Source organism: Leuresthes tenuis, unplaced genomic scaffold (genome assembly GCF_036924035.1).
Source record: "Leuresthes tenuis unplaced genomic scaffold, fLeuTen1.0.hap1 SCAF_16, whole genome shotgun sequence".
Lineage (NCBI taxonomy): Eukaryota > Metazoa > Chordata > Actinopteri > Atheriniformes > Atherinopsidae > Leuresthes > Leuresthes tenuis.
Genome location: NW_027325370.1, coordinates 7016319 through 7041955, shown reverse-complemented (window position 1 = coordinate 7041955; position 25637 = coordinate 7016319). Strand labels below are relative to the sequence as shown.

General features: G+C 40.9%; 2 protein-coding genes across 4 annotated transcripts; both read left to right on the top strand.

Moving 5' to 3' along the window:
- Nucleotides 1-1093: 1093 nt before the first annotated feature.
- Nucleotides 1094-13567, top strand: LOC140272184 (homeobox protein Hox-C4a). 2 transcript variants are annotated; one of them, XM_072367545.1, is made up of 3 exons: nt 1094-4185; nt 4695-5046; nt 13482-13567. In XM_072367545.1, the coding sequence occupies exons 1-3, from the start codon at nt 3750-3752 to the stop codon at nt 13483-13485; spliced, it is 792 nt and encodes a 263-aa protein (XP_072223646.1). In that variant the 5' UTR covers nt 1094-3749; the 3' UTR covers nt 13486-13567. The 2 variants fall into 2 exon arrangements, with proteins under 2 accessions (XP_072223646.1, XP_072223645.1); XM_072367544.1 differs by lacking the exon at nt 13482-13567 and having other exon boundaries at nt 4695-5665.
- Nucleotides 13543-16467, top strand: LOC140272183 (homeobox protein Hox-D4-like). Of its 2 annotated transcripts, XM_072367542.1 has the most exons (3): nt 13543-13626; nt 13775-14132; nt 15288-16467. In XM_072367542.1, the coding sequence occupies exons 2-3, from the start codon at nt 13796-13798 to the stop codon at nt 15809-15811; spliced, it is 861 nt and encodes a 286-aa protein (XP_072223643.1). In that variant the 5' UTR covers nt 13543-13626; nt 13775-13795; the 3' UTR covers nt 15812-16467. The 2 variants fall into 2 exon arrangements, with proteins under 2 accessions (XP_072223643.1, XP_072223644.1); XM_072367543.1 differs by lacking the exon at nt 13543-13626 and having other exon boundaries at nt 13734-14132.
- Nucleotides 16468-25637: the final 9170 nt, after the last annotated feature.

The window sequence follows — 25637 nt, the reverse complement described above, 5'->3', positions numbered from 1 at the left end:
TGGCAGTGAACTATTGGAACCAGTCAAACACGAGGGGTGAAACGCGGGTCAGGCTGTCTAACTAATATTAAAATGCGTTCGCCAGAGCGCACGGGGCGAGAGGGAGTATGTGTGCGTGCAGCTCTTTCACACCGGCTGGGTGCACAGCAAACAGTACGTAAATAGATGAGTATATGGCCAAAGAAATTAATACAACAGTATTCACTTTTTGTGATCATTTCTAGGACAGCTCGATGCTCGTTGGCCGGAAGAGCTATCTTACAATAAAAACTGAAAAGATTGATAAAATATGAAAACACAAATGTTAGAAAAATACATCAAAGTGATGCGAGCGCAGACATATTCAGATTTAGACGTTTTTGGCCGTGTTTGAAGTCCCATGCGCCCCTCCACTGTGATCAATTCCATTGATTCACAATCTGAGCATGTTTTCTGTTTTTAATATCCTCGAAACAGGTCACACGTCCGATATTGCATTTTTCATTCAAGGCTTTTCTCATTAGCTTCGAGAGTGGCAGGAAGAAAGGTTACCGAGCGGTCAGTATGGTAATAGCAAGCAGAAGAAATGGTTAGGAACAATAGAAACTTATTTTTCATCTGCGCTGTCACGCCGTCCCTTTGTGTCCTGCGTGTTTGTGACTGAATATTCATACAGGAGCCACCTCAAAGACAGAGTCTGAATGTTGAGAAAAGAGACCCTCTCTGTCCTCTGTTTCTGTCTGTGTGTGCGTGTGTGTGTGTGTGTGTGTGTGTGTGTGTGTGTGCGTACGGATGTTTTTTGGGGGAAGAAGATATTTCCAATAGCAGAGAACTGGTTTATGTGTGTGGCTTCAGTAATAAAGAACACCCGCTTTGGCACACGCTTTCTTAGATATTTCTCCTCTATGCAGCAATGGACTATGTTTTAGCACCTCCCTGTAATGCATGCTACTTCGATGTCAGACATGATAACCTGCTTGTTTACCCGACAGATCCCCTTTGCAGCGTCAAACTTAAAACACATTAGTTGTCTATATGTACCCTGTAGAACCGAATTTGTGTGGAGTAAAAACAATCGCAAATACGTCTCTACAGGAATACATGGGCAACTGAAATACCACGCGCCGGCCAGTGGATTGCCCTGCATCTGCTTCTCCTCACGTCTCTCTGGCTTTTATTCTCCTCCTGCTTTTGCAAGCACAGTACAAGCACCAGCAATGATACGTGCAGCCTGCACCCGGACACAAACGATGCAATAACACTGTCACATAATGTATTCATAGTCCAAAACAGCCACGGACTGTGTAGGTAGGCCACAGAGAGTGAAGCCATGTGTGCAGCGGGCGACTACTACTGTGTCAGACCCTGTAAAACACGTTAGAAACCAGGGGTCGTTTAAAAGTGACTGATTTACGGCTTTTATTGCTCTATAAAACGCCTCTAACATCCTCGCAAGGGGTAATAGAAATGTCGTGCGCATTCTTTACAAACACTACAGCCAGAAATATGATATGCAGTTTCACGTCGTTTTTAACCTTATTATGCCATTTTTGCTGTGACAATAGATTCTTTGATATCCAATGTGCTGCTTTTCCCCAAAATATTGACGTACACATCTGAGCAGGCCCAATCTTTTTCAAGTGGCACCCTAGTATTTATTGATAAATATTCTTCTTTTTCTGATTGTTATATCATTATAATTATTATTGTCATTACTATATTTGTAAGTCACATTGGAAGTATTGACTGCTCAGATATCAGGGAGTTAACCATAGACAGAGTGACAAGCTAGCTCCCTACCAAGAGCAAGTGACAAGCATAAACTGTTCTAGGCAGGATCCGTTTACAATATAAAAGGAGATCACCAGTAATGTAACCCATGGTCAGGACTTCAGCCAGGATTAGCATGTAACATGTAGAGGCTGGATTTCCTAATGGCAGCTGGGATGAAATATATCTTTGAATCTAAAATATTTGGATAAAATTTGGATAGTTCAAATAGGTGAGGAGATGTTTAAAATACATATAAAAGATAGTGTAACCATTTTTGTATGTATATCAGTTATTTATATGGATATTAAGGAATGCTGCTCTCTTCGAAGTCTTCTTCTGTATGTTTTTTTAATGGAATATGGCTTGCAGCTCTTATGTGTTGTGTCATACTAACATGCAGTTTATTCATTTATTATTTTTTTAAGCTTACAACATGTGCAGAAAAGTTGCAGACAAGGGTTTCTCAGAATCATTCACAGCCATGAGGATAGGGGAAACAATGCAGTCAAGTGCAGTGATTTTGTCAGAGGGAGCCAAGTGCTGAAGCTTTTGATCTCTATTTACAAGTATCTCTAAGAGCTTCCCTATATGTGGGAGGACTTGCTAAATGTGTCACTAAGATGTGGCATTGCTCCAGAAGTTGGCTTTCTGGATTTTGCTTAGCCACAAAATTACATAACACTAGTACTCTGCTGTTAAGTAAACAGATCATAGCTTTCTGAGACTCCCTGGTTTGTGACGTCACGCTAATCTGATTTCAATCCTGACAGATTGTGCTGCAAAATTGTCAGATTTGTGGCATCACTGCAGCCCTGCTCTGTGATTTGTTGTAATATGTATCATTGATCTGTTTTTGCAACACTTTGCAGCTCTATAGCATTTTGCTGGTGTCATCAAAATACTCACAATGAAATCAAACTTTACATATATAAGGTTTTCACCTAGGTCTTAAGAGGCAGAAGTTATTGTCTGAGTTTTGTTTGGCTTGTCTACTTTTTTCTTTGTGTACCATAGAGTAGGGCCAACATGACACCACTGTTAACAGTTTATCACTTTCTTTAAATAACATCCAACACCTTTGGTTCACACATATTTTGACTACCCTGACAGCTTTTTGGTGACGTATGCTGAATTCAGTCAGACACATTTTCATTGTTTTTCTCGCCAAAACTTAAAATAAAAACAGATGCAAATTCTTTTGTTGTAGAACCTTATGTTATTTGCAGATTTGGAGCATATTTAATGTGGGAGGAAAAGCCTTTTTTTTCCCAGACAGCTGTCTCTTCATGTCCAGTCTTGTCCAGCTTTGTGAATGATCAAGCATGTTTTCTAAATTCAGCCACACCCCCAGAGCATCTCACCTTCCCAGTGCTCCCTGACACTTAGAGTCACAACCTATCAACCATTAGTACTCAAATGGTTTTAGGAGTACCTCTTTACAGACAAGGGAGCTCTAATTCGTAACTGTATTAATGGACGTAATCTGTTTCACAGCTGAAGTACTGTTGGTAAAGACTGTGGCTCCATTAATTAGCAGATAACCTTTATATAAGGCATGCAAACTAACAAAATGATTGGTTCGCTATTGTGGTGCCTTATCCTTGGCGAACCATTGTCCCTTTGAATAATTGAGACCAGTGGATTTTGCCTGTTTTATTTTTTCCTTGGTCAGCAGCTACTAGTTTTGTCCCCAAGATCAATTGCCTTGGTAACACAACCAGAGAGAGGGAGGGGGAGAGAGGGGGGTGGCGAAGGAGAAGGAGAGGGAGAGAGACAGAAACACAGAAAAAGAGAGAGAGAGAGCTTTGTGCCCACAATGGCGACTGTAGGTATGCTAAATACCTCTGGTTCCTTATCCGGGAACTACCTCTTACTCTGCTATTGGGCCATTGGGTCACGTGGTTAAAGTAACTTTACAGGGCTGCTCGCAAGTAGGAGGGCTTTATGGAGCAGAAAAACGACAAAGCTAGAAAAATTATTTTCCACTCCAGAAATTAATGATCATGAGCTCGTATTTGATGGAGTCTAACTACATTGATCCGAAATTTCCTCCATGCGAGGAATATTCGCAAAATAACTACATCCCTGAGCATAGTCCAGAATATTACAGCCGCGCAAGGGACACTGGCTACCAGCATCACCACCAGGAGTTATATCCTCCGCGGGCGAGCTACCAAGAGCGCCAGTATAACTGTGCAAGCATCCCTGAGCCCGACACGCCAAGGGGACATGGAGTACCCCATTCTGCGCACCTGCTGACAGGAAAAGGGCAACCTGCCTCATGTGAAACCCCACAATTGTCCATGTCCCCTGCCACCCCACCGGCCGCAACCTCCGCCTGCAACCAAGCTACCCCGGAGCATCCAAACAGCACAGCCTCCTCCAAACAGCCTGTGGTGTACCCATGGATGAAGAAAATTCACGTCAGCACTGGTAGGAAACTTGTGTGTTTATGTTCCCTGCTCTCCTCATGCTGCTCTCTCCCTTTCCCTCCCTTTATCTGTCCCTCTGACTCCCATCTCGTTGCCAGCCCCTGCTCCGATAGCAGGGAAGCCTTTGAAATGGCACAATTGAGGCGGATTTACGACTCGGCATTGGTAATTACACCCACCATAAATTTTATAGCCGAGGTATACTCAGGGCAGCCGTATCACCATGTGGCTTCTGCTGTTATGTATTGCGCGATGGAGAGAGGGGGAGAAATGAATAAGAAAAAAAGAACTGAGCTTTGTAATCTTGCATTAATAATTTAGATCATGGTTGGATGTGAGTGTCCTCTCATTACGCTGAGAAGTTCTTAACTTCCCATTTAAATTTCTCAAACAGCTAAACATTTATGTCCAATAAATCTTTGGAGCCATATCTCAGTTGAGGCCATTCTTGTTTACCCCTCCTTTCCTCCCTTCTGTGTCTCTCTTTCTCTCCACTTCTCCTTTTTCCAGTGAACTCTGCTTACAATGGGACGGAGCCAAAGCGGTCTCGGACAGCATACACCCGGCAGCAAGTCTTAGAATTGGAGAAGGAATTCCACTATAACCGATATTTAACACGGCGGAGGCGCATCGAGATCGCACACACCCTGGTTCTCTCCGAGCGACAGATTAAAATCTGGTTTCAAAACCGCAGGATGAAATGGAAAAAGGATCACAGGCTCCCGAACACCAAAGTGAGATCTTCCTCCTCCTCCGGGTCCAATACAAGCTCAGCAGCCGGCGGAGTGGCCGCTGCTTCGGCCACTAACACTGGGGCCCCCGATGAACTCACCGGAGCACAGCATGGCGAGGATATTACCAGGTTATAAAAACCACGAACCAAGAGTGGGGGTAGACAAAGAACTGGTTATTTATAGAACAATTATATATTTTGTTTTCGTAGCTATCATGTGCGGTTTCCTTTAAGTCCAAAGTTATATAAAATGCATGTTATATGGCATGGATTACTGCGAACACCGATGAATTATTTTTACGTGACACAGGGTTTAATTTATTTGAAGTTCAATTATTATGATGTTTTTTATTGAAAAATGTTTTGAATGAAGGAGGAAAAAGTAGAAAAAAATATACATTTTATCAAAATGTTATTGTGGGCCATTCTTTTGCCCTGCTGCCCAAGGTAAAATGCACAATCTATTTATTTCAAACAACACTGGAAGGATATCGCTATAATAATAATTATTTTTGGTATAAAAAAGCTGGAACACACCATTGATCTTGAACTTGTGTGTTTAGGACTACAACCATGTGTGAATTACCTCGTGTATTTCAGAAACAGGATTTTTGATCTGCAGTTTAGTTTGTGTGGTGTTGTTGTTGTGTTTAGACCGTTCAAAAGCAGATTATTGTGAAATGCAATAAACGGAGTTTAGTGTACTTGTGCTAATCATATTGGTCAATAAAACAGTGAGTGTCTACTAGTTTTACATAACGTTTGCTTGAGGTTCATTTAAGGTATGATGAGGTCTACTACTGTAGAGTGGAGGTTCTTCTTAACACTGTACATATGTGTGAATATAGAACATTTTATGAGGGAACTAAGAATCACTGTGTTTTCAGGCTGAGGTTTTCAACCCTTCAACTTCTTCTTTTTTTGCGCCCTTAAATTAGTAATGTGAACAAACATGGCGTGTGTGTGGGTGTGGAAATGAGTGTGTGTGCATGTTTGTGGTAAAGACTCATGTCTAATGGACTGAAGTTGTTTCTGAAATATGTAAAAGAAGTAGTTTACGCTGCGCATTATACGTGCAACCTCATCAGTCTGAAGGGCATTAAATTAACGCTACAGACAAGCCTCTGAGGCCCTCCAGTCCACATTGCACTGCCTGTGCTGGTGCCACAAATGAAGCCCTTTGCTTCCGTCGCCCTGACTTCAACACAAATATGCATGCGGTTCATTTAGAGTACATTTGTAATGTGTTGTGGTTTATAGTTTGTTGTAATAATATTCTTATTCATTTTGTAACACAACTAGTGGCCCTGCTTTTTCTATTCTCCACTGCACCATGCGACTGGGTTTTCATATGTGAAAAATAAAAATTGAAAAAAAAAAATAAAGTGGTGAACTGCCGATAGATCCAATGTAATGCCTCGTGTGGTGTTGGTTAAATCTCACAGTGAGGAAGGTGCTGTGGTTAACTGCCTGACCTTTGTTATCAGGTTCTGGCCGTAGGGATGTTTTCTTGTGTGCTCACTCTATGAGTTCTGCTTGTAGAAACATCCTTTTGTTCTGACTCCCCAGTGCACTTTACCTCCATGGTTTGCAGCAACTCGCGAGAATACAAAACCCCACTATTTCAAAAACCGGCGCTTAAGAAGACTGTGCAACGTCATCCTGCGCCTTTCATCGGACTGTAGGACTGTTTACAGCTGCAGACCTGCTGGACTGAGAAAGTTATCATTCAAACAGCACCTTCAACTGACAAGTCTTAAGATTTTTCTTGTTTCTCCTTTTTTCATCCCACTTTTTCTTTTTTCTTTTTTTTGAACAGATGGAGTTTAAACATGAGTTAAACCCAAAGACGCTCAAGAATTTGATAGATTATTGAAACTGTGACATGAATAGGTCTTATAAAATGCCTTGCGTAGTGGGAGGCAAAGGAACACAAAGGGAATAGATATTCTCCATCATCAATCTTTCACCGCAGAGCTTTGTATTATGTTCTGGAAAACAGCCCTGAAGATAGCCAGTTTTGATCCCATCAAATATTATCTACCATGCTGAAATGTTTACCACTCTCCACAAATGTGAAATTGCAATTCTGAAGTGCAGTTACATGTAAATGCACTTCAGAAAAGAGCAGTTTAACGGGAACAGATGTTGAAATGTGCTTTTGGGACGTGGTTTTGGAAAGGCACAAGAATAGTGGTGAGACGGCGCTGAAAAATGAATCCAGGAGCCTTTATGTTGCTGGACAGATTAGAGAAATTAATGTGCTCGCCACAGTCGCAGCATCCCTCCAGCCCTTTTCTCGGCCCTGTCGCCTCCATGTCGCGAGGCTGAAAAGGTACTTCATTGAAGTTTGGGAGCGAAATAGGAGAAGGCCGAGTTCACCTCGAGGACACATTTTCTGTCCCATTAGGCTCATTTCAGTCTGGATGGCCGACCTCTCCAACCCTGTGACCTGCCTCACTCACTATACGTGTACCTTCTGTGTGCGCGCTCACTGGTCCCCCTTGGACTAGGCTTTCTTTGTGGATTTTTCTACGTCGAGTCTAAAGGGGCCTGCAGCGGGGCATCACTGAATGTGCTGCTTCCTTTGTTAAAAGGGTGACATCAGACAGCGTTGAACCCATTGGACAGTTCTTCTCTCTGCATCCAGCAGATCTTCAGGATACCCAAATACGCGCCTTCTGAGCATCATTCGATCTTGTCCAAAATAGTTTTTAAAATACTAAAAAAAAACAAACTTATATTTAATGTTTTTAGTGCAGCAGATTTGTTGGTGCAAGCTGGCTGCTCGCAGTTGCACATTAAATTTAGAAACAGGATTAAAAAAACCAAACATTTTTTTCCCAGCGATTAGTGACAGTCCCGCAGGGCCCCTAAAAAAAGATGCAGAATAAATAGTTCAACTCTGTGCACTCACGTGACTTCTACTTAAGCGACTAACTGGTCCCATGTTGGCTCCTGTGTTCAGAAGTGAGCTGCCAATTATAGGTGTTTGTGACAGTATTGGGACACTTGGTTCATTGTGATTAGTTTATGCACCGGGACCTTGAAGATTCTGTTCAGAAAATCTTTGCAAACTTTCCAATGAGACTCCACATTTCCCTCAAACGTTTAGTTTTACGCACTTGCAAACTTCTCCCAGAGTATTTGGCTTTAGAAGGCTGACCCGTGTGCTATGACTGGTGAGGACAAATGAAAGCCAATATTTTTTCATTTAAAGTTTTACTTTTGTTTCAGCCTCAACACTCCACTTCTGTAATATGGGTCACATATTTCTTCTGTGGAAAGGACCAAAAATTCAGCGTTGATGGAAAAATATTCCACAGCTTGTCTTCCAAGATAAACAGCTGACAACGAAAGCCAAACTCGTGTCACTGTGTCATTTGATCCTTCATCTTCCCCGTCATGTCTTCGAAGCTGCAGGTGAAGCTCAGATTGCACACATCTGACAGTGACCACATGGATCGTTTGTTTGAGCTCTTGTAAATGAGGGTTTGTGTTCAGTAGAAACAAAGTTCACGGGGCGTAATTTGAATGTGACTTTCCTTTATAGCTTCGCTGGACTTTCTTTGAGTTACTGTAAAACTAAATCTGAGATTTGCATTGTAATCTCAACAAAAACCCGTCGTTTGTCGTCATAAATCAGCATTGGTTGCACATTTCTGTTTTTTTACGTCAAACCAGTGTGCAGCCATCGACGGTCACCTTTCTTGATATCTACACGGATAGTTATCCTCGTTAGATATGAGAGTTAAAAAAACGTATATAGTTTACCTTTTTCACATGATCTGAGCAAACATGTTGTTCATTTAACCGGTACAGTACAAAGCCGTGCTCTGTTTTTAGTCTTGCTTATGAATGAGGATATGATTCTTAAAGTTTGAAATTAGTATGTTGATCTGAAGCCATTTGCTTGAAGCCGAATCTGTGGGTTAACTTTGAGAGGTGGTGTCTTCTTTGAAGCTCGCCAGCTTGCATAGGATGGGGCATTTTTGTTTGTTTGAGTTTCACTGTTTAAATTCCTAAACACTCACTCAGCTCTAGCTGGTTTGTTCTCAGACTTGAATCTGTTGAAACACACATGATTTCCAGCCCACACTGCACCGCTGCAGGCTCCGTGTGATTTATGGAGCACCTCGGGCGAGGCCCCTCTCTCTCTCGCGGAAGATATAAAAACTTTACACAAGCACCCATCGAAATATTTGAACAAGTGCAAAACAGAAATGAGCAGCTGCTCTGGCGCTCACGTGAGTTATGACCTGCATTTATTGTCTACGCCAAGCTGAGCAGCGACACATGTTTGTCTACTCCTCTCAGGTGAGTATCTCATTCTTCCACTTTGGTTTGTGTGGAAAGGTGCGGAGCCGGAGCATTGTTTATGTGTGTAGTGTGTTTAAACGGCGGCCATAGCAGCTGCATAAAGGCCGAGGGTTGAAACAGGGGTCACGCTGCTATTTTCCAGGGACGGAGAGGCTGCTTCTCATTGACCAGCAGTGGGTGTGTCATAAATCCGTAAATCTCTCTCCCATCCGTTCCCTCAAGGGAGCAAATGCACCAGCTTGCAGCAGCGCGAGTACGTACGCGCGCCTATGTTGGAGGTGGAGTGGTATTCATTTCCATAAAAGTTAGATTTCAAAAACCTATCAGAAATGTAGAAAAGATTTATACTGTCAGCGCTTGGTGAACGTTTGAAGCAGGGGACGAGTAAGCCGCCTGGATAAACACTCCCAGTGTGGACTTTACATCACATAGAAATTATGGTGTGGCTGAACTCATCGGTGTATTTTATGTCATCATAACGCCTCGCTGAGAAATATTTAATTTGGCTATTTGCTGCATCGTTGAGGACCCTAAAAATGACAGTCATTTTCCTCCCTTGAATGTGTCACCAGGGGCCCAGATACTCACTAGACTGAGTTATGGTTATGTTATCAACGTTTCATCAGCAGAGGTGATGTGAATATGCAATCCTGACTCTACAGATCTACAACTCTGTAGGATGAGTAATTTGATTTTTATTTTCATTTTTTTCATTTTACAATGATTCGTTGGTGTGGCCACCAGTTGCATCTAAGCCGCAGTGATGTGTACCTGGAGCAGTCTGAGGACTACCCCTGTAGTTTTACATAGATGCTATAATAACAGATTACTTAATGTACAATAGACTATGTGGAAAATATGTGAAACCAAAAACTAAAAAAAGACAACCCCTCCCTACACTTTCAAATTGCAAAAATGTCCAAGATTGATAAACAAGTTTTGATATAAAACAACAAGAATTTTTTTTTTAAAATGGATAATCTAAGTAATGCAAAACAAGCTTAAACACACTCGATCGCAAAATCACATTTGGGCAATGTTTGTTAACTTACAATACCACCAAAGTACTTTTGACTGAGCATATGAGCTCCACAGCCAGGTCTCATTTAACACATCAAGCGCGTGCTTCTGCATTTTTTTGGCGTGTCATTTTACTCAAGGTACTTTCTAGGAATGACTTCCTGCCCCGAACAACCTTTACCACTTCACCCGTTAAGTTACACTGTAAAAATGACTCCAAAAGCTTAAAATGAGCCCAATTCACGCGCGAAATGTGCTTTAAGTGTTGTGCTGTTTAGATACACACCAGATTTATCAAAGAAAAAAAAAAAGAAATAATGAAAGAGAAGAGAAGAGAAAAAATATCACGTATGTCAAATTGCCTCAGTGCATGAATGTATGTACACCTAAACAAATATTCTAAGGGGAAAAAGATGTAGCCACGTGTCACCTTCAAGCTGCACTTTTCCAAGCTGCAGGAATTATGTTTGCCTCCACTCTCCAGCGGACAGGCCAGACTTTACGGGGGGCTGGTGCGGTACGCAGGCCTACATTAATGCTACACGTTAATGCACATGATTATACAAAAGTCGGGATTTGTTCGGGAAATTGACAACGTGTGTCTTCTCCTCCCTTATGAAGAACAGTCTGCAAACTCTGGTCCTTTCATTTCACTCTGCATTGTTTACAGCAATATAGGGCACCGGGCCCATAAATCTTCTCCTTGCTCTGCCAAGACAGCGCCATTTGTATGCACCGTTTTAACCGACAGCATCCTCTGCCCATTAACGTCTTCTCCTCAGCTCTCTCTCAGTCTCCCCTTATCTGTGCAGCTCTGTCCCCTGGACATGCATTAACTGATCCGTGCCTCCCCTGAAAAAACAACCATACTTATTTTGGTGTAAGGAATATATATGTTACATTAATGTTTACTTTATGGCAAAGGAAAATAAAAGCATAGCTGTGCTGCATTCGCCCGATTTCGATTCCTGTGTGCAGCTCTGTGGGTTATTGGTATGAAAAATAAAAGTTTATCGACAATTTCCTTGGTTGTTTGTGTCAGCAGGCGAGAGAGCGCAGAAGGTAAGGAGGAATTGTAAAAGGGTTGACACCCCGAGCGACCGGCGCGCTTTTGTGTGTGAGAGAAAAATGATTTATTGCCAGTGAGGCGGTTCAAACAGAGTTCACGGAGAATTGTGGTGGAGGCACGGAGGAGCTAAATTATGGTCTTGCTGAGCTAGTATATCATGGATTCTATCTCCAATTCAGAGAGTGTGTTCAGAGGTGTGAGGCGAGAAAAACTAAACGAATTTAATTACTTTTCACTCTATCGTGGGTTGCACCTCCCTATCTAATAATAATAATCATAATAATAATAATAATAATAATAATAATAATAATAATAATAATAATAATAATAATAATAATAATAATAATAGTAATCATAGTAATCATTGTGTATTATATTCAAACTAGACAGAGGCAGATGTCACATTTTTTGTAACTTTCACCTGATCCTGACAATGACTGCAGTGATTTTACAATTTAGCCTAAAGAGCACTGGGAGGACAACACGAGGCCACTGCTTTAGTCATATCGCCCATAATTAAAAGCTAAAATAACCAAAATATTCGAGTGTCTTAAATGGTCCAAAGTTGGGCCCCAACAACAGTCAAACTAAAATGTTCAGTAGGGACATTCGTGTGGCTTTGAAGTGGCTCAGTTATGTCATCAATTGGAACTTAAATTAAAGTAAAATTCTAAAAGACGTCACACCTTTGCTCTCTGGAGCTGCAGGTAAAACGCCGGCGACAGTGCAGCAAGGTTGAAACAGAGAAGGAGGACGGCTCCTCTCCTTCCAAGCTATGCAACCCTGAGTGCATAATCCATCACCTCTGAGACATCTAAAGAGGGCTTTCTAGACAGCTTTGTTGCAGTGAAACACCAGAAGGAACTTCGGCTATATCCGAAGCTTGCTTCAACTAAGATTGATACTGGCCCAGACTTCTCTCAACCCTCTGGAAGAGGGTGCACTTTTAAAAATGTTTGTGTTAGATTCATTATTCTACTTATTTATCCATTTTGCATATATTTGTGCATTGCTGAAATTAAGCAAACGCATTTTATGAGTTTCCCCCCATACATAATAACTCAGTTATACCACAATCAAAGTAGCTATTAGTATAAAAAAATGAATAAATAAATAAATAATAAAAAATCTCCCTGAAAATATCTATCATGGGGTTTTTAAATTAAGTTGCAAATTCCATATTTCATTTAAATGTATTGCTCATTCATAGCCAGTCCGTATTTCCACATCCCTGTGGTGTATTGTGTGCTGAGCACTGTGGTTGAAAACAGGCGCACATTGGAGCTCTGTGCTGAACATGTCCTCCTTTTGTCCATTCAGGCGTGCAGCAAGCGGGATTGAGCATCAAAACATGTCCACAATGTTGCTTCATAGAGCTAGCGACCGATACTGTACAGTGATGTCTGATTAATGCAAATGAGTGGAGTCGTCCTATAGAGAAAAAAATCTTTAATGATTGCCTCCTTTGTCTTTGTGCAGCAATGACTGTCATGCCTTTGTTTGACCACTCCCAGTGAATCCTATTAAGCTACACTTCCACTCCGAGAATTATAAGCATATGCTGTTATTTAAAGCAAAAACTCGCCGATTCATAATGCGCCCCTAAATTAGTTGAAAATTAAGTTATCAAAGATAATTCCTGTAATGTAGTTTTAAAGGCTTAAAACACCTTTACTGCAGACTGAGCATCCAGCAGCATGGAAACACAAGGACAGTCTCAATATTTGTTATTATGTTTGTCTGTGGAAAGTGGAGCAAAGCTAAAGCTATTCAAGTGATTTTCAAAAGCTCCAGCAAAATAGAAAAGTGTTCTGTAAGCAGCTCGTAACCGTATATTATACCATTGCATAGACACATGGCTTCTGTAACTCTTATTCTGCCGTCATTTTGTGATGAAAACCTACCACCAAACAGTTCAGGGTGTGCAGCTGCAAGCGTCGGCTCCTTCAATACTTGTCGAAGGATTTACAATATTATAAGAAATCCTTGCTCACTTTCTAATAAGACGCTCCTCACCACACGTGCAATCTTTGTCTGTCTGCCATTTCCCTCTCTCCGTTTAAACGCATCTCCCTCTTTCTCTAGCCCACTGATCACACATTTCTTCGCATCTTTTCATATTCCGTGCAATGATTTTTTTTTTCTAAATCCCTAGATAAAGAAAGGCAGGCTGATCATAGAAATGTCTGAAGAAATATGGCAGAAGCTTCTTCGGGCTCCCCAAGTTGCCAACGGATTACTTTGCAACTCCAGAGCTCAGTCATTGGCGGACGGCAACACGTGACCACGGCACCCTTCTGGTAAATATTATTCAAATGTTCCACATGGTTTACTTCAAGTGCTCTGTTCCGCATGCCTTTATTCATTCAGGTTAATGGTGATCTGTTATTAGACCGATAGAGGTCCTTTTCTTTACTGCTGTTGAGGGACTCTTGGTTTTTATTTTAGACAGTTTGATGAGCCGGTTCCATGGACCCCCAACAGTCTGATGCCCTCCCACTGCAGCTGCATGGCAACAGTTTTGCAATGAGATCTGGACATGTGCCAATACCAAACTTCGGATGTAGTGAAGGAGGAGGAGATGGAGGAGGCCAAGAGGCAGAACTTAAACAGCAAAACATGACCTCTTCTACTTCTCTTAGTTCCAGGTTGAACCCGCATGAGTGCCCACTGGAGCCTGCATTTCACTGTAATGCCAAGGGCAAGGTGGATATGAAAAGCAGGGGCTGCAGTCTACTCACCATCTGCCACTCAGGGGGAATTTTTCCATGGATGAAGCCACGAACAACTGCCTCTGAACAATCTGGTAACAAAACTTTTCTTCATAATCTTTTAAAGGTAAAAAAATGAGTACACGGAGAATGGTTGTGACACTGGTTTGGTGGTTGTTGCTACTTTTAGAGAAGAATTAGGACCCTGAATGCCAAACAGCTTGCTAAAGTCCCCTACGGATGTGACATCTCTTTCTTTTTAGTCTATGGCGAAATGTTGCAGCACAGTTAAACAAATGTAGCGTCACGCACTGTTTGTTCTACCACTCCTGTAGGCAAATGTTCAAATAAGAAGAGCTGCAGCACATGGGTTATAAATTTGCAACTGAGGATCCTGCTTTTTAAATGGCAAATATCATCACTTTACATTCTGTTGTTTCTTAGCACAAATACAAAATAGAGTCCTATCATACTATGCCCCAAAGGGTGGGTATGTAAGTTTATTTTTAGTGCACAATCAAATTTTTGAACAATTTGTAAAAAGATAACAGAAGACAACCTCAAAGAGAGATTATCTATGTGATGAAAGAAAGGCACCAACAGCAATTTAATTTATGATTGCTTGAATGTAATACTAATGATGCTGTTATTTCCCACATAAACAGATAGCTATCACAGTCATAGTTCTACAAACAAGCCAGCATATAACAAGAAAACAGTCTGCCATGTTACAGAGTGCAGCTTTCTCTCTAAGGCACTCACTATAGGTCTTATTAAACATCCATTAACCCCTCTATGTCATGTTGTTATCAACAGGGCCCTGGTATTGCTCATATACATGTCAAGCTGAATCCCTAATGGTGGTTATTTTCAGTGTCGCTCCCAAGGTACCTTTTAAGTGACTGAGATGGGGATTTGACAGGTCTGCTTCCATGTGTCGCACTGATTAATGTGGCCTGTCAGGCAGCCGTAGTGGCGTCAGATGTTTCCCCCAGACTGCCTCTTTGGGAGGGAACTTTCCCTCAAAACATGAAACAGTAGACAACCAGTCTTCTATGGTGTCTCAAGCACGACTGAATAAGAAATGAGGGCTCCACATTGTCTTAGGTTGATTAGCTGGGAATTAACACGGGCCTGGCTGGCACCTGAGGTTTCCTTTCAGAGGCTGCACATTTCTGGACAGAGCTGTTAGATGCATGGCACTTCCTTTTAACATTTCATTTTCTTTATGTGCTTTCCTCCACCATCAGTCAGCAGTGGTGTGGCCACTGTGCCAGGCAGAGGAGTGAGGAGGGAGAGAACAGCCTTCACCAGCAACCAGCTGCTTGAGCTGGAGAAGGAGTTCCACTTCAGCCCTTACCTGCATCGTCGCCGGAGGCTGGAGATGGCTGCCGGGCTGCAGCTCACCGATCGGCAGGTTAAGATCTGGTTTCAGAACCGCAGGATGAGGCACAAGAAACAACACATGCATGGAAAAGCGACAGGTTTTTCACAGAGTCCTCCTTACAGCCTAAGCTCTTGTGCAGACCACCTGAGGCTCCCATCGGCATGTGCTTTCAGAGCTTCCTCCTCTTCATACTCAGACCTGCACTCCATGGATTGTGCTATGTCTTCCCTGTTTAGTTCTTTTAGTAACTGCAGCACTGCTCAGTGTTCTCAGCCTTCAGATCTGCCCCATCTCGACTGCATGTTTCCATCTGTTGCAAATGGTCCACCACCCTACCGCAAGGGTGTAGATGGTCATCATCATGCTGATATTTCAAACTGGCCCTGAGGCCTCATAATGGCCATCCCCTCTGTGCTCATCAAAATCTCAATCATACATCCACTTTTACTTACTTATGAAAGACTGGTGGGTGTCTGATCATCATCCCAGGAATGCAATCCCCTTAACCAATCTTTCATTGTTCACAAAACATTTTAATTAAACTATATGAAGATATCTTAATTAAAGGAGAGATAAAGCAATATCATTTATGTTTCTCAGTCAGAGCAACTGAAGACTGCTGGTCTTTAAATTTGCTGCTCATATCATGTTTCACAGCATGCAGGAGACATTGGAACAATGATTACATACTTGTCTCTTGTTGTACTTTTATGAGTGTAACATTTGTGTAGTTGCATGTTTAACACATGTGGGAATCACAAAGGCGAGAGGTTATTTTTTTTTAATCTATTTTCCTCTCTTAGACAGTAACTGAGTGGTTGTCATGTTTTGCATTAGAAGTCTTTTCATGGTGAACTGTAAAAGCAGGTTGTTTGTGTAAAATGTTTGAACTGTGAAATGAGCATAATACTGTTCATATTGAATTATGTTATATTTTTTGTTAAAGCCATTAAAACATCCAACAAATCTTTCATACCGCTGTTGATTAATTGAGATGCCATATACTGTACATGCGTAACAAATGCATTGGGGAAAACTGTAGCCCTTGTGTAGTGTTTACCCAATTCATAGCTGATTAGAAAGAATTTTTTTTTCCAGCAGTATTTTATGATTGAAGATTCCTGGTTTCGATCCCAAATGGAAAAAAATGAGAAGGATTCTGTAACAAAATTAAAGCATGCTTTAGATTCATTGAAAACTCTACAGTATTCAAGTTGCACAATCCTACCTCTCCCTCTCCTCTGCCTTAGAGTTCCCCGTCATTAATCACTGAGACAAGGCAGCCTTTCCAGTGCTCCAACCACAAACTCTAAACCCACTGGGCACCATGACAAGATCTCTTGCCTCCTCCTTCCCAGCCTTTGCCTTTTCAATAGCCAAATTGTAGTGCTGCAAGTTGGGGCTGGCCTCCCTCTCAGGGGGCATGTTAGTTGTGTAGTGTGGAAGCCCTTCCAGCATGCCACACGGCCACAAGAGACCAATACCGCTCAATCACAGATGACAATATATTATGTTAAAGAACAACTTGGAGTTGTTTACTGGCATCCGCTGTGCTTTTATGGAGAGTGGATTCTCAAACGCAAACTGTGTCATAGAAATATTATTTCCCTTTCAAAATGTTGGAGTCTAACCGAGTAAAAAGGGCACTTTTGACAGAAGTGGGTCACTTGTGCTTCAGGGCTTCAACACTTTTACTTGTCAAATATTATAACTTCACATGATAAAGGAGCATTTTTTTCCTTTACACTTGATAATGTGAGCCTAAGTATCAGTTTTACAAACAAAGCTGGACGCAAATTTTGGGCATGCTGACAGTTTTATATCAGTGGTCTTAGTGAATGAGCTGTCATAGAGATCTACTGACAGCTATGAAATGGGAAGCAGTGAAACTGATCCTGGGTAGAATGACTTCTTGCTCCCAATTCATAATCATCCCATGGATCAGTTGTCATTTGGTAAATATTTGACACCATTTGCAGCAGATCTCTGTAGTTGTCAGGGGAGCCATACGGCATCCAGACATGAACATTTTGAATCAAATACAGAGAGGTGTTCACCGCGCCTGTATCAGAGATGTGGTGATATGAGAAAACTAATAAAGGCCAAGAGAGATAGAAGGAAGCAAAGAAAAGAAAAGCTCCTCCCTGAAAATCTGCTCACTTTCGGGAGAGGGGGGGGGGGGGGTTGTGAGAAAGAAGGAACAGATAGTGCTGGATTCCTGAGATTCTTGCGGGTGATTTATGGTTCTAATGGTGCTGAGGCTCAAAAGGACCTTTACCTCTGGTTCCTCAACATGCTCTCCCTGTAGACACTAAAAGCCAGGAGGATCCACTACTGGAGTGCAGTTATTCTGTGCCGGGGGTCAAGGGGGATCCCCAGAGGTCAAGGAAAGCCCCCTTTAAGGGCCCCACTGCAAGGGGGAACACTCAACATCCATCTCAACATTAGGTTAGCCAGTTGTTCTCACATTAGGCTGCTCCTAGTTAGCAGCTAAAGCCATTATTTCCTTCTTACTCACTTGACTCCTCTGACAGCTTGACATGTGTCTTTAGAAGGAAAGAGCTGCAAATCCAGAGATCCTTACATGTATTTTTAAAAGCAGATTCACAATTTTAGCATTGCATTAAGTAGCTCTTCGAAGTGATAAATGATGCTGGTAGTAGTTTGCCATGAAACCAGCTTTGGTTACGGTCCATCATTAATTCTAAAAAATGTTGTCCTTTACTATGACTGATGCTTGACTGTCCCATTTGCAGCTGTTGTGAAACAGATTTGTTGCTGGACTTGAAAAATGCTCTGTGCGCGAAGACTTCTCTTAAGCTGGTGTGAAAACAAAACTGCTCTGAGCTTAACAAAGATGTGGGGCCTTAAGTTTCTTGGAAAGCATTTGACCCTGCAAAATACACTCGTAAAGCCAGCCGCTTGTCAATCAGTAGTCACAGTATCCTCCTGCTGTCAGTTGGACCCTTAGGAAGTTGTGATTCCATTCATTATACGGGTATCACTATCTGACATAACATGAATAATGATAATATCAATAAACTGTGTCTTATGTGTGAGTCCATTCACCAGTAAGATATCAGTTCTCTAATTGAAAGGTGGCCTAAAAATCGGAGGCTCCTAAAATATGACAGGAGGCTTTCCTCTCACAGGACCCTATAGGCACCCATCTATATCATTATTTCATCATCAGTGTGTTTCAATATTGCAGCCACAGTTTGCGCTTCTTTTTTTAACTGTTATTTGCTCATGTTTTGGTAAGCAAGTTTTATTGGAAACACATGAAGAGGAATGTTTCTCATACATTATGAATAAAAAAAACTCTGGAGGTGTGCAAGAGCAGTAACAATAGACCTGCTAAACATTAAAGACAAAAACTTAAGTCCCTCTCTGTAATGAAACACAACATCTTATGGAAAAGCTTCTGACAAACGTTAAAAATGAGGATATAGACAGGACATAAAGCCACTTTATGGCTCTTCTCAATCACTGATTTACTCAAATCACAGGGTGAACCTGAACGACCGCTTCCAAATGAAGAAACAGCAATGTATCAGAGTGGGACAGACACATTATAGCACTGTCACTGTGATTGCCTGCTTTCATGAGTCAGTACGTTAGGGTAGTATTCACAAACTCAAAAAGAAAACGAAAAGACAGTTCTGGCAGATTTAGTTAATGTTCAGTACAGGCAAAAAGTACAAAAGCAATTTCGGAGTTTGTGAAAAATTTGGATTTCTTTGGGGATGTGCTGCTGTCGTTAAAGTCAAAATTAGCCTCTAGTTTCCAAAACTTTTTAACTTTTTAAATGCAGTATATTCAACCAAACATGGGTTTTAAATTAAAATAACTCCACTCTGTTTGATTACGCTTCAAACAGTGCTCCAACTTTTTTGCCATCATGGACAGATTCAAATTGCATAAAACTCTTGAAATTGAACCAAAGCAACCTTTGACTTGGAGGGCTGGTTACGCATCTTTTGTACTTGTGGTCATTTATATCTATCTTTTACATTTTTTTTAAAGTTTTTTTTTCTTCTATAGACTAGATAATGCTTATGTTTTATGTGTGCTGTAATTGTAAATCTTACAAACTATATGCAAGGAGAATGGGAAAAATATCACAGGCTATCAGAAAATGTTTGATGAATAAACTATAAAGCATTTTGTGAAAACTTAGACACGCCATACTGTGGGAGAAAACAATCACACAGCACAGAGAGCTGTTTTTTTAAAGTTTGCTTAGGTGCTATTTTACCAAGTGAGTCATCAAAATGTCTTGTTGTTTTATAAGACTGTTATAAAAAAAAAAGTTTACCTTTTACATTGTCTGAATTTTCTTACCAGAGGAAATGTTCACTAGCAAAACTTTTGCCTGTCACGGAGTAAAATCTTAAACTTTTATGCTTGGCCTTAAGGAGTCTTTCCCTTTTATGACCTGTTAACCTTCTCAGCCTTTTTCCCTCCACAGCAGTAACTGCTGCCCACCACTCTCTCCAGGTGCTTGTTGCTCAAGATGATTGTTAAGTATCAATTTCCTGTGTCACCTTTATGGCTTTTATTTATTTGTCTGCTCCTTCATGCAGAAAAGAGCCGGAGCATCACTCAGGTAGATGGATTATAACTCAACTGCTACGACTCATCAGTCTTGGAAATTTGACTTCCTGGATCTCATACAACTGTTACTGTCATATTATAGCACAGCATTATCAAGATCAATGACATTTTAAATGCTTCCCAGTTAAGGATGATCGGTGACAATAAAAAGGTAAGTTAGTGATGAAACTGTCTCAGCAGTGGTGAGCGGCGCTGTGCACAGGGAGTTTGTCACCTGCTGGAACTGACTTCTCCCTCCGAAGAGCTCTGACTGAACTTGTAGGCACAACCGTCAGCTAAATGTCATATGTTGAGTGATATCGAACGCTCCAGAATTATTCAGACACCAATGGCTTCATCACATTGAATCTAATCAATGCACACTCTTTTGGCTACTCTTACAGACTTGTATGTAGAAGAAAGAAAATCAGTCAACACTAAAGGATAAAAAGATGATGTCACCGGTAAACATAATGCAAACATGTTGGCATACAGATTTTTGGACATTTGACTTATTGTTCAAACTGATGTTTGCTAGAATGTTTTCCAGAGATGCTGATTTGTCTGTAACAGCACTTTCTCATATATAGTGTTTTTCATGGAATTTCTTGCAAACATGATTTCAAGCTGAAGAAGTGTTTTTGATGTTTCTGACATATATCTGACATAGGTTTCAGATTGTCTGATCTATGACTGTGATTGATGTTGGTAGTGTTTCTTCAAACTGCATAATCTGCCCAAATTTAAAACTACAATAACAAAATTGTTGATGTTTCTGTAAATATCCTATTGGAATTTGTTCTTGGTGCAACTTAGTCTTTTGTTTTTGTTTGCTACAACTTCCCTGAAAACATATATATATATATATATATATGCACTCAGATGCAAGTAAACGGGAACATCATACACGCGGTAGGTTGAGATTACATTAACACGGTTTAATAAAACAGCCCTGCACTGAATTCTTTATCATGATGCTCCAGATTTTATTTATTTTTTATTTTTTTAAGCTTTAAGTGTTCATTTATCGACCACTTATACAGATGAGGATACACTCAATATTAGAAAAACATTTCAGTATAATATTATTAACAGCTTTACTCATGACAGCCTCCAAAGTAAAACAGAAAGTAGAGTAAACACATGCTGGCAACAGTTTCCACATAAGCGAATATATTATCTTTACAAACATAGGATTTATTGTACTTTTACGTTAGACTGCATTATTTTTCCACTAACATGCCTAATAAACTGGCAGCGGATTTCACATTTCTTCATATATACAGATTACATAGTATGTAAAATATTGAATATTTATCTTTTTAGGTGCAATAATTCTACTTCATAGTCCCATAAATGTTTTCTCACCTTCATCATCAGCAAAAGCTCAGCTTGTAGCACCTTTAGCGTTACTTCTTAAATACGTTTCTGCATATTGGATTTAAATACAGAACACAATCCCTTCAAGATAAAAAAAAGTTTGGTGAGCTTTACAAATAATATTAGCATTTTCCAAGAACAACATGGTGGCCTGTGTGACAGAAAAAAATGTTGAACATGTGACCTTACACAAAACAATGACTTCTTTCTCACACGACTACATTCATTATCATCACTTAACCTCTGGCATTAAAACTGAAGATTTCTGAAACTTCGATGTTAACTAATTTTACCAAACATTTAAATCTAAATAACTAATAAAAAATTATGTTTTTTTCTACCACAAAAAGGACAAGATACTGCAGACACACATTTGGATTAAATGATGCTCAAATATTCTGCTGATGGAACAAAGGAGTTCATGAGCATTGAGATCAAATATTTAACTTCAACACAGAGCAGGAACAATCTGAAAGGTTATTTGTAATTGTCAAACAGGGAGAGATAAGAGTGTTTTGACTCCCTTAAAACCCCTTAATAGTATATAAAAGACATTAATCTAATATTCTTATATTCCAGATAAACAACTTTTTTTTTTATTCCAGGCATGATCCTTCTTACATTTTAACACAAGATTAGTGACACTGCATATTAATACAGTGTAATTTCTATATCATCCGTTTGTTAATAACCATGATTAGTATGCACAGTAGACTGCTGTTCTGCCTTGTGAACAAGCAGGGGGTGTTTAAGCAAGAAAAAAAAATATTAAAAAACAGCTCCTACTTTTTCCCTGCAGCTAAAACAATGCTGAGGGAGAATATTACAGAGTGAGCAGCAGTGATGAACATTTCCTCCTGTTTCATGTTTAACCCTGCTCATTTCCCACAGTAAGAACTCCGGAAGCACACAAGTGTGCGCAGCAGCTTGGGGGGAAGATGACTGATGGCTTGTTGTCATGATGTTTGGGATTCTGCCGACTCCAAGCCTCTTGGCTCACTGAAGCTGTGAAGAGCTGCAACACATACTACAGGCTATTGTTGAAAAGTCTGGTATTAGCAAGGTATTGCTTCATTGTCACACTGTTGAGTCTGAGCACAATGCAGTTATCTGTAATGTCCCTGGCCATTTGCACTGTACTTGTATTGGATTTATGAGGATGGCTCGTGAACTGTGATAGATTTCATATCATTTGACAACAAAGCAAAGACGATAATTAGAGTTTCATGCTGTGAGTGGATAATTTGTGTGTGTGTGTTTTCATGAGGTCTTTCTTGGAGTGTGTGTGGGCTGGATACACACTAGGCTAAACCTTACATCTGACATGGCAATTTTTCAAAAATGTCAATATTTGAAAAAAGCTGACATGCCCTATCAATCACATAGATAGCCATCTTCCAGCCAGTCAATGCGCTTCACTTTGTCTGCTTAGTCTTCAGCCTCGGCCTGACCCTTTCTTATAATTTCACTGGTTTCTCCTGCTTTGTGCCCCTTCGTCCCTGTGCCATATAACTGCTCGATTATGATGCCTGATGAGCCTTTTCAGCATCAACCAGCCATCGACGGCTGTCATCTTCCCATCTTTGGGACTGCATTAACAGCAGTGACCTGTCTGGCTCGTGGTGACAGTCGTCTGTCAGTGCTGGTTAATTCCCAGTCTTGTGAGGGTCAAGAGCTGACACATAATGAGGCTTGACAGTGCTGCAAGGACAGGCAAGGGTCTGGTGTCAACAGAGGCGGGATGAGGGTTCAGTCCAAACCAAGGAGCTAATCCAAGCACTGCCACACTGATCCCAGGACCTTGACTGCCTATTGACACACATCAGAGCGTGGAAGCAAAACAAATTAGCATCAGTCAATATTCTCTCCCCCCTTCTTCATCCTGACACAGCCACCCAGGAGCTGCCATGTTTACCTCACCTGCAGTCACAGCAATTGACACAGTGATCATGATGAGAAATGCCTCTATTGAATTTTAAGAGGGTATTTCAGGGGTTAGAAAACAGAATATCTCCAGTTTGGCTTAAGAAAAAAACCCAGAAATGAGTGGATAAGGGGGTAAGAGCTGTGCCTCAGAGATATGTTTTGCTGTTGCTGTTGTACTAAATGTGTAGCTTCTGTTGCAGAGAGCAGCGGTGTGGAACAACACCTCAAATATGCTAATCAAACATATGGCACTTTGGAACTAACGTGGACTGCTTCTGCCGTCCTGTGATATAAAATGGTTGCTAGATACTTTAAATTCAAACTCAGTGTGTCCAAGGGCTGTACCAGGATGAGGCTGCAGTATTTTTCAAAACTTCGTTTGCAGAAGGAAAAAAGAAATAGAGATTGCTCACACCTGTTTTTCTTCTGTTCTTCCTCTTTTCCCCTCTCTGCAGTCCCTCCCTGACCCCCCCCCCCCCCCTCCCCTCCCCTTCCTCCCTCTGCTGAAAGCCATTACAGAAATACAATTTCTAATACCTCCGCACAGGTCTTCGATCGACTGCAAACAAATTTATATTCAGGCGGTAAACAGAAAGCTGCAGAGATTTATTTATTGAGTGTGGAGGAGAGAAACAAGCTAGCGCGTGAACCCTGAGTAACCTCCGAGCTGACATGAAGATGGATCAGTGCACCATGCAAATGCATGGAGAGAAGGGATATATTGCACTCAGTCATTCAGCACATCGCTGCCTGTAGAATCCCATTAACTCCCACAGCTGGGACCATATTTCCGTGTTGTAAGAATGCAGTTAGAAGTTGTTCATTACGCTGAATTATTTTGTGATTACTACAAACCTAAATGACATCAGAAATATTAAAAATAAACCTATAAGAACAGACTAGTTTCAGGATTGGGTTTTAGGGATAATTAAATGTTACAGGATGTTCATGTTTGGCATTGCCAAATGTATTATTATTATTGTTATTATTATTATTTATTAGAAATCTTATTCATGAAGTACTTTTTCTTCATATATTGTATTTATTTCTCATTTATTTATGAGAATACAACGATGAGAAAAAAATCAGTAATGCCAATGAATTCGATTTAATAACTAATGCAAACATAGTTTAAAATCACTTAAATATCACTTAAGTTGGTCACCTTGAAAGCCAGCAGAGTTTCAAATGCGACCGGGCGAATTCAAGTTTCTTGTTTTCATTTTAATCTTGTACACGAGACACATCTCCTGAATTAAAAGGAAAATAAACTGTTGGGGAATTATTGCTATAAGAAGTTGACACTGGCACGGGAGGTTATTGGCTTTATTAGTTCCATTTTTTCACAGTTACGTGAAAGTAGGTCAGACTCGTGCTCCACTGTGGGGCTCATTCATAGTTTTCTGCACTACAAACAGTCAACCGCTGGCTGCAGGTCTGCTGCTGCTGCTGCTCACGCGGGCCACTTGAACTGTCCGCGTGTTTTTAACTGTCTCTGGCTTGTGCGCCGATGAGAAGGACTGATATTCTTCATGTCTCTCCAGAAACTTTGAGTATCCATTTCTGTCAGGAAACACACACAAAAAGCGCAGTTCTCAAAGCAGATGCATGAGGCTCTAACTTGAATGTTTTGCACTGAGGAGTTAACCATGATCGCACGGTCAGTTATACAAATCGTAGCATTTTTGAAAAATTATTTGTTTCCCCTGTTTTCTAAATAGTTTCAGGCTAATTACAAATCTGCTAAAGTTCCAAATGCCAGCTGCCTGGACCTCTGAACCCATTAAGTGTGCCTTTCACATGACCTAAGCCCTTTGCTTAACAGGGCCTCGGGTTTTTAAGAATCATTTGCAAATTTGCATAATCCATTAGTTGGGCCTATATTATGCTAATTTAGCTTTGGGGGGAAGAATGAAAAGTTTTTTGTTCTCTGGAAAAATAAACTTTCAATAAAAAGAATTTGGCCTCAGACATACTGAATCTAAATACCGACGACGTCATTTCTTCTTTGTCTGGACAGGTGAGGGGCAAACGAAGGCCCTCAGTTATCGCTGGTGATCTTCTCCACCTTGTGGGAAGGTGTGTCGCTTTGAGGTGTGGCCTGCTTGTGTGGCCTGCTTGTTGTGCACGAACAACTCAAAATTGTTGACCTGGCGTGAGCTTCACAAGTTGTTTGCTTGGCTTAATCCGCGTTGTCCTTCCTCGTGGCAGAGATGTCCGGCTATTGGCCGAGACCAGGAGGGCACGTCATCTCCATCAATCAGAAACTGCTGTTTTTCCTCTGTGGAATGTCCCCACGCTTGTCCAGCCG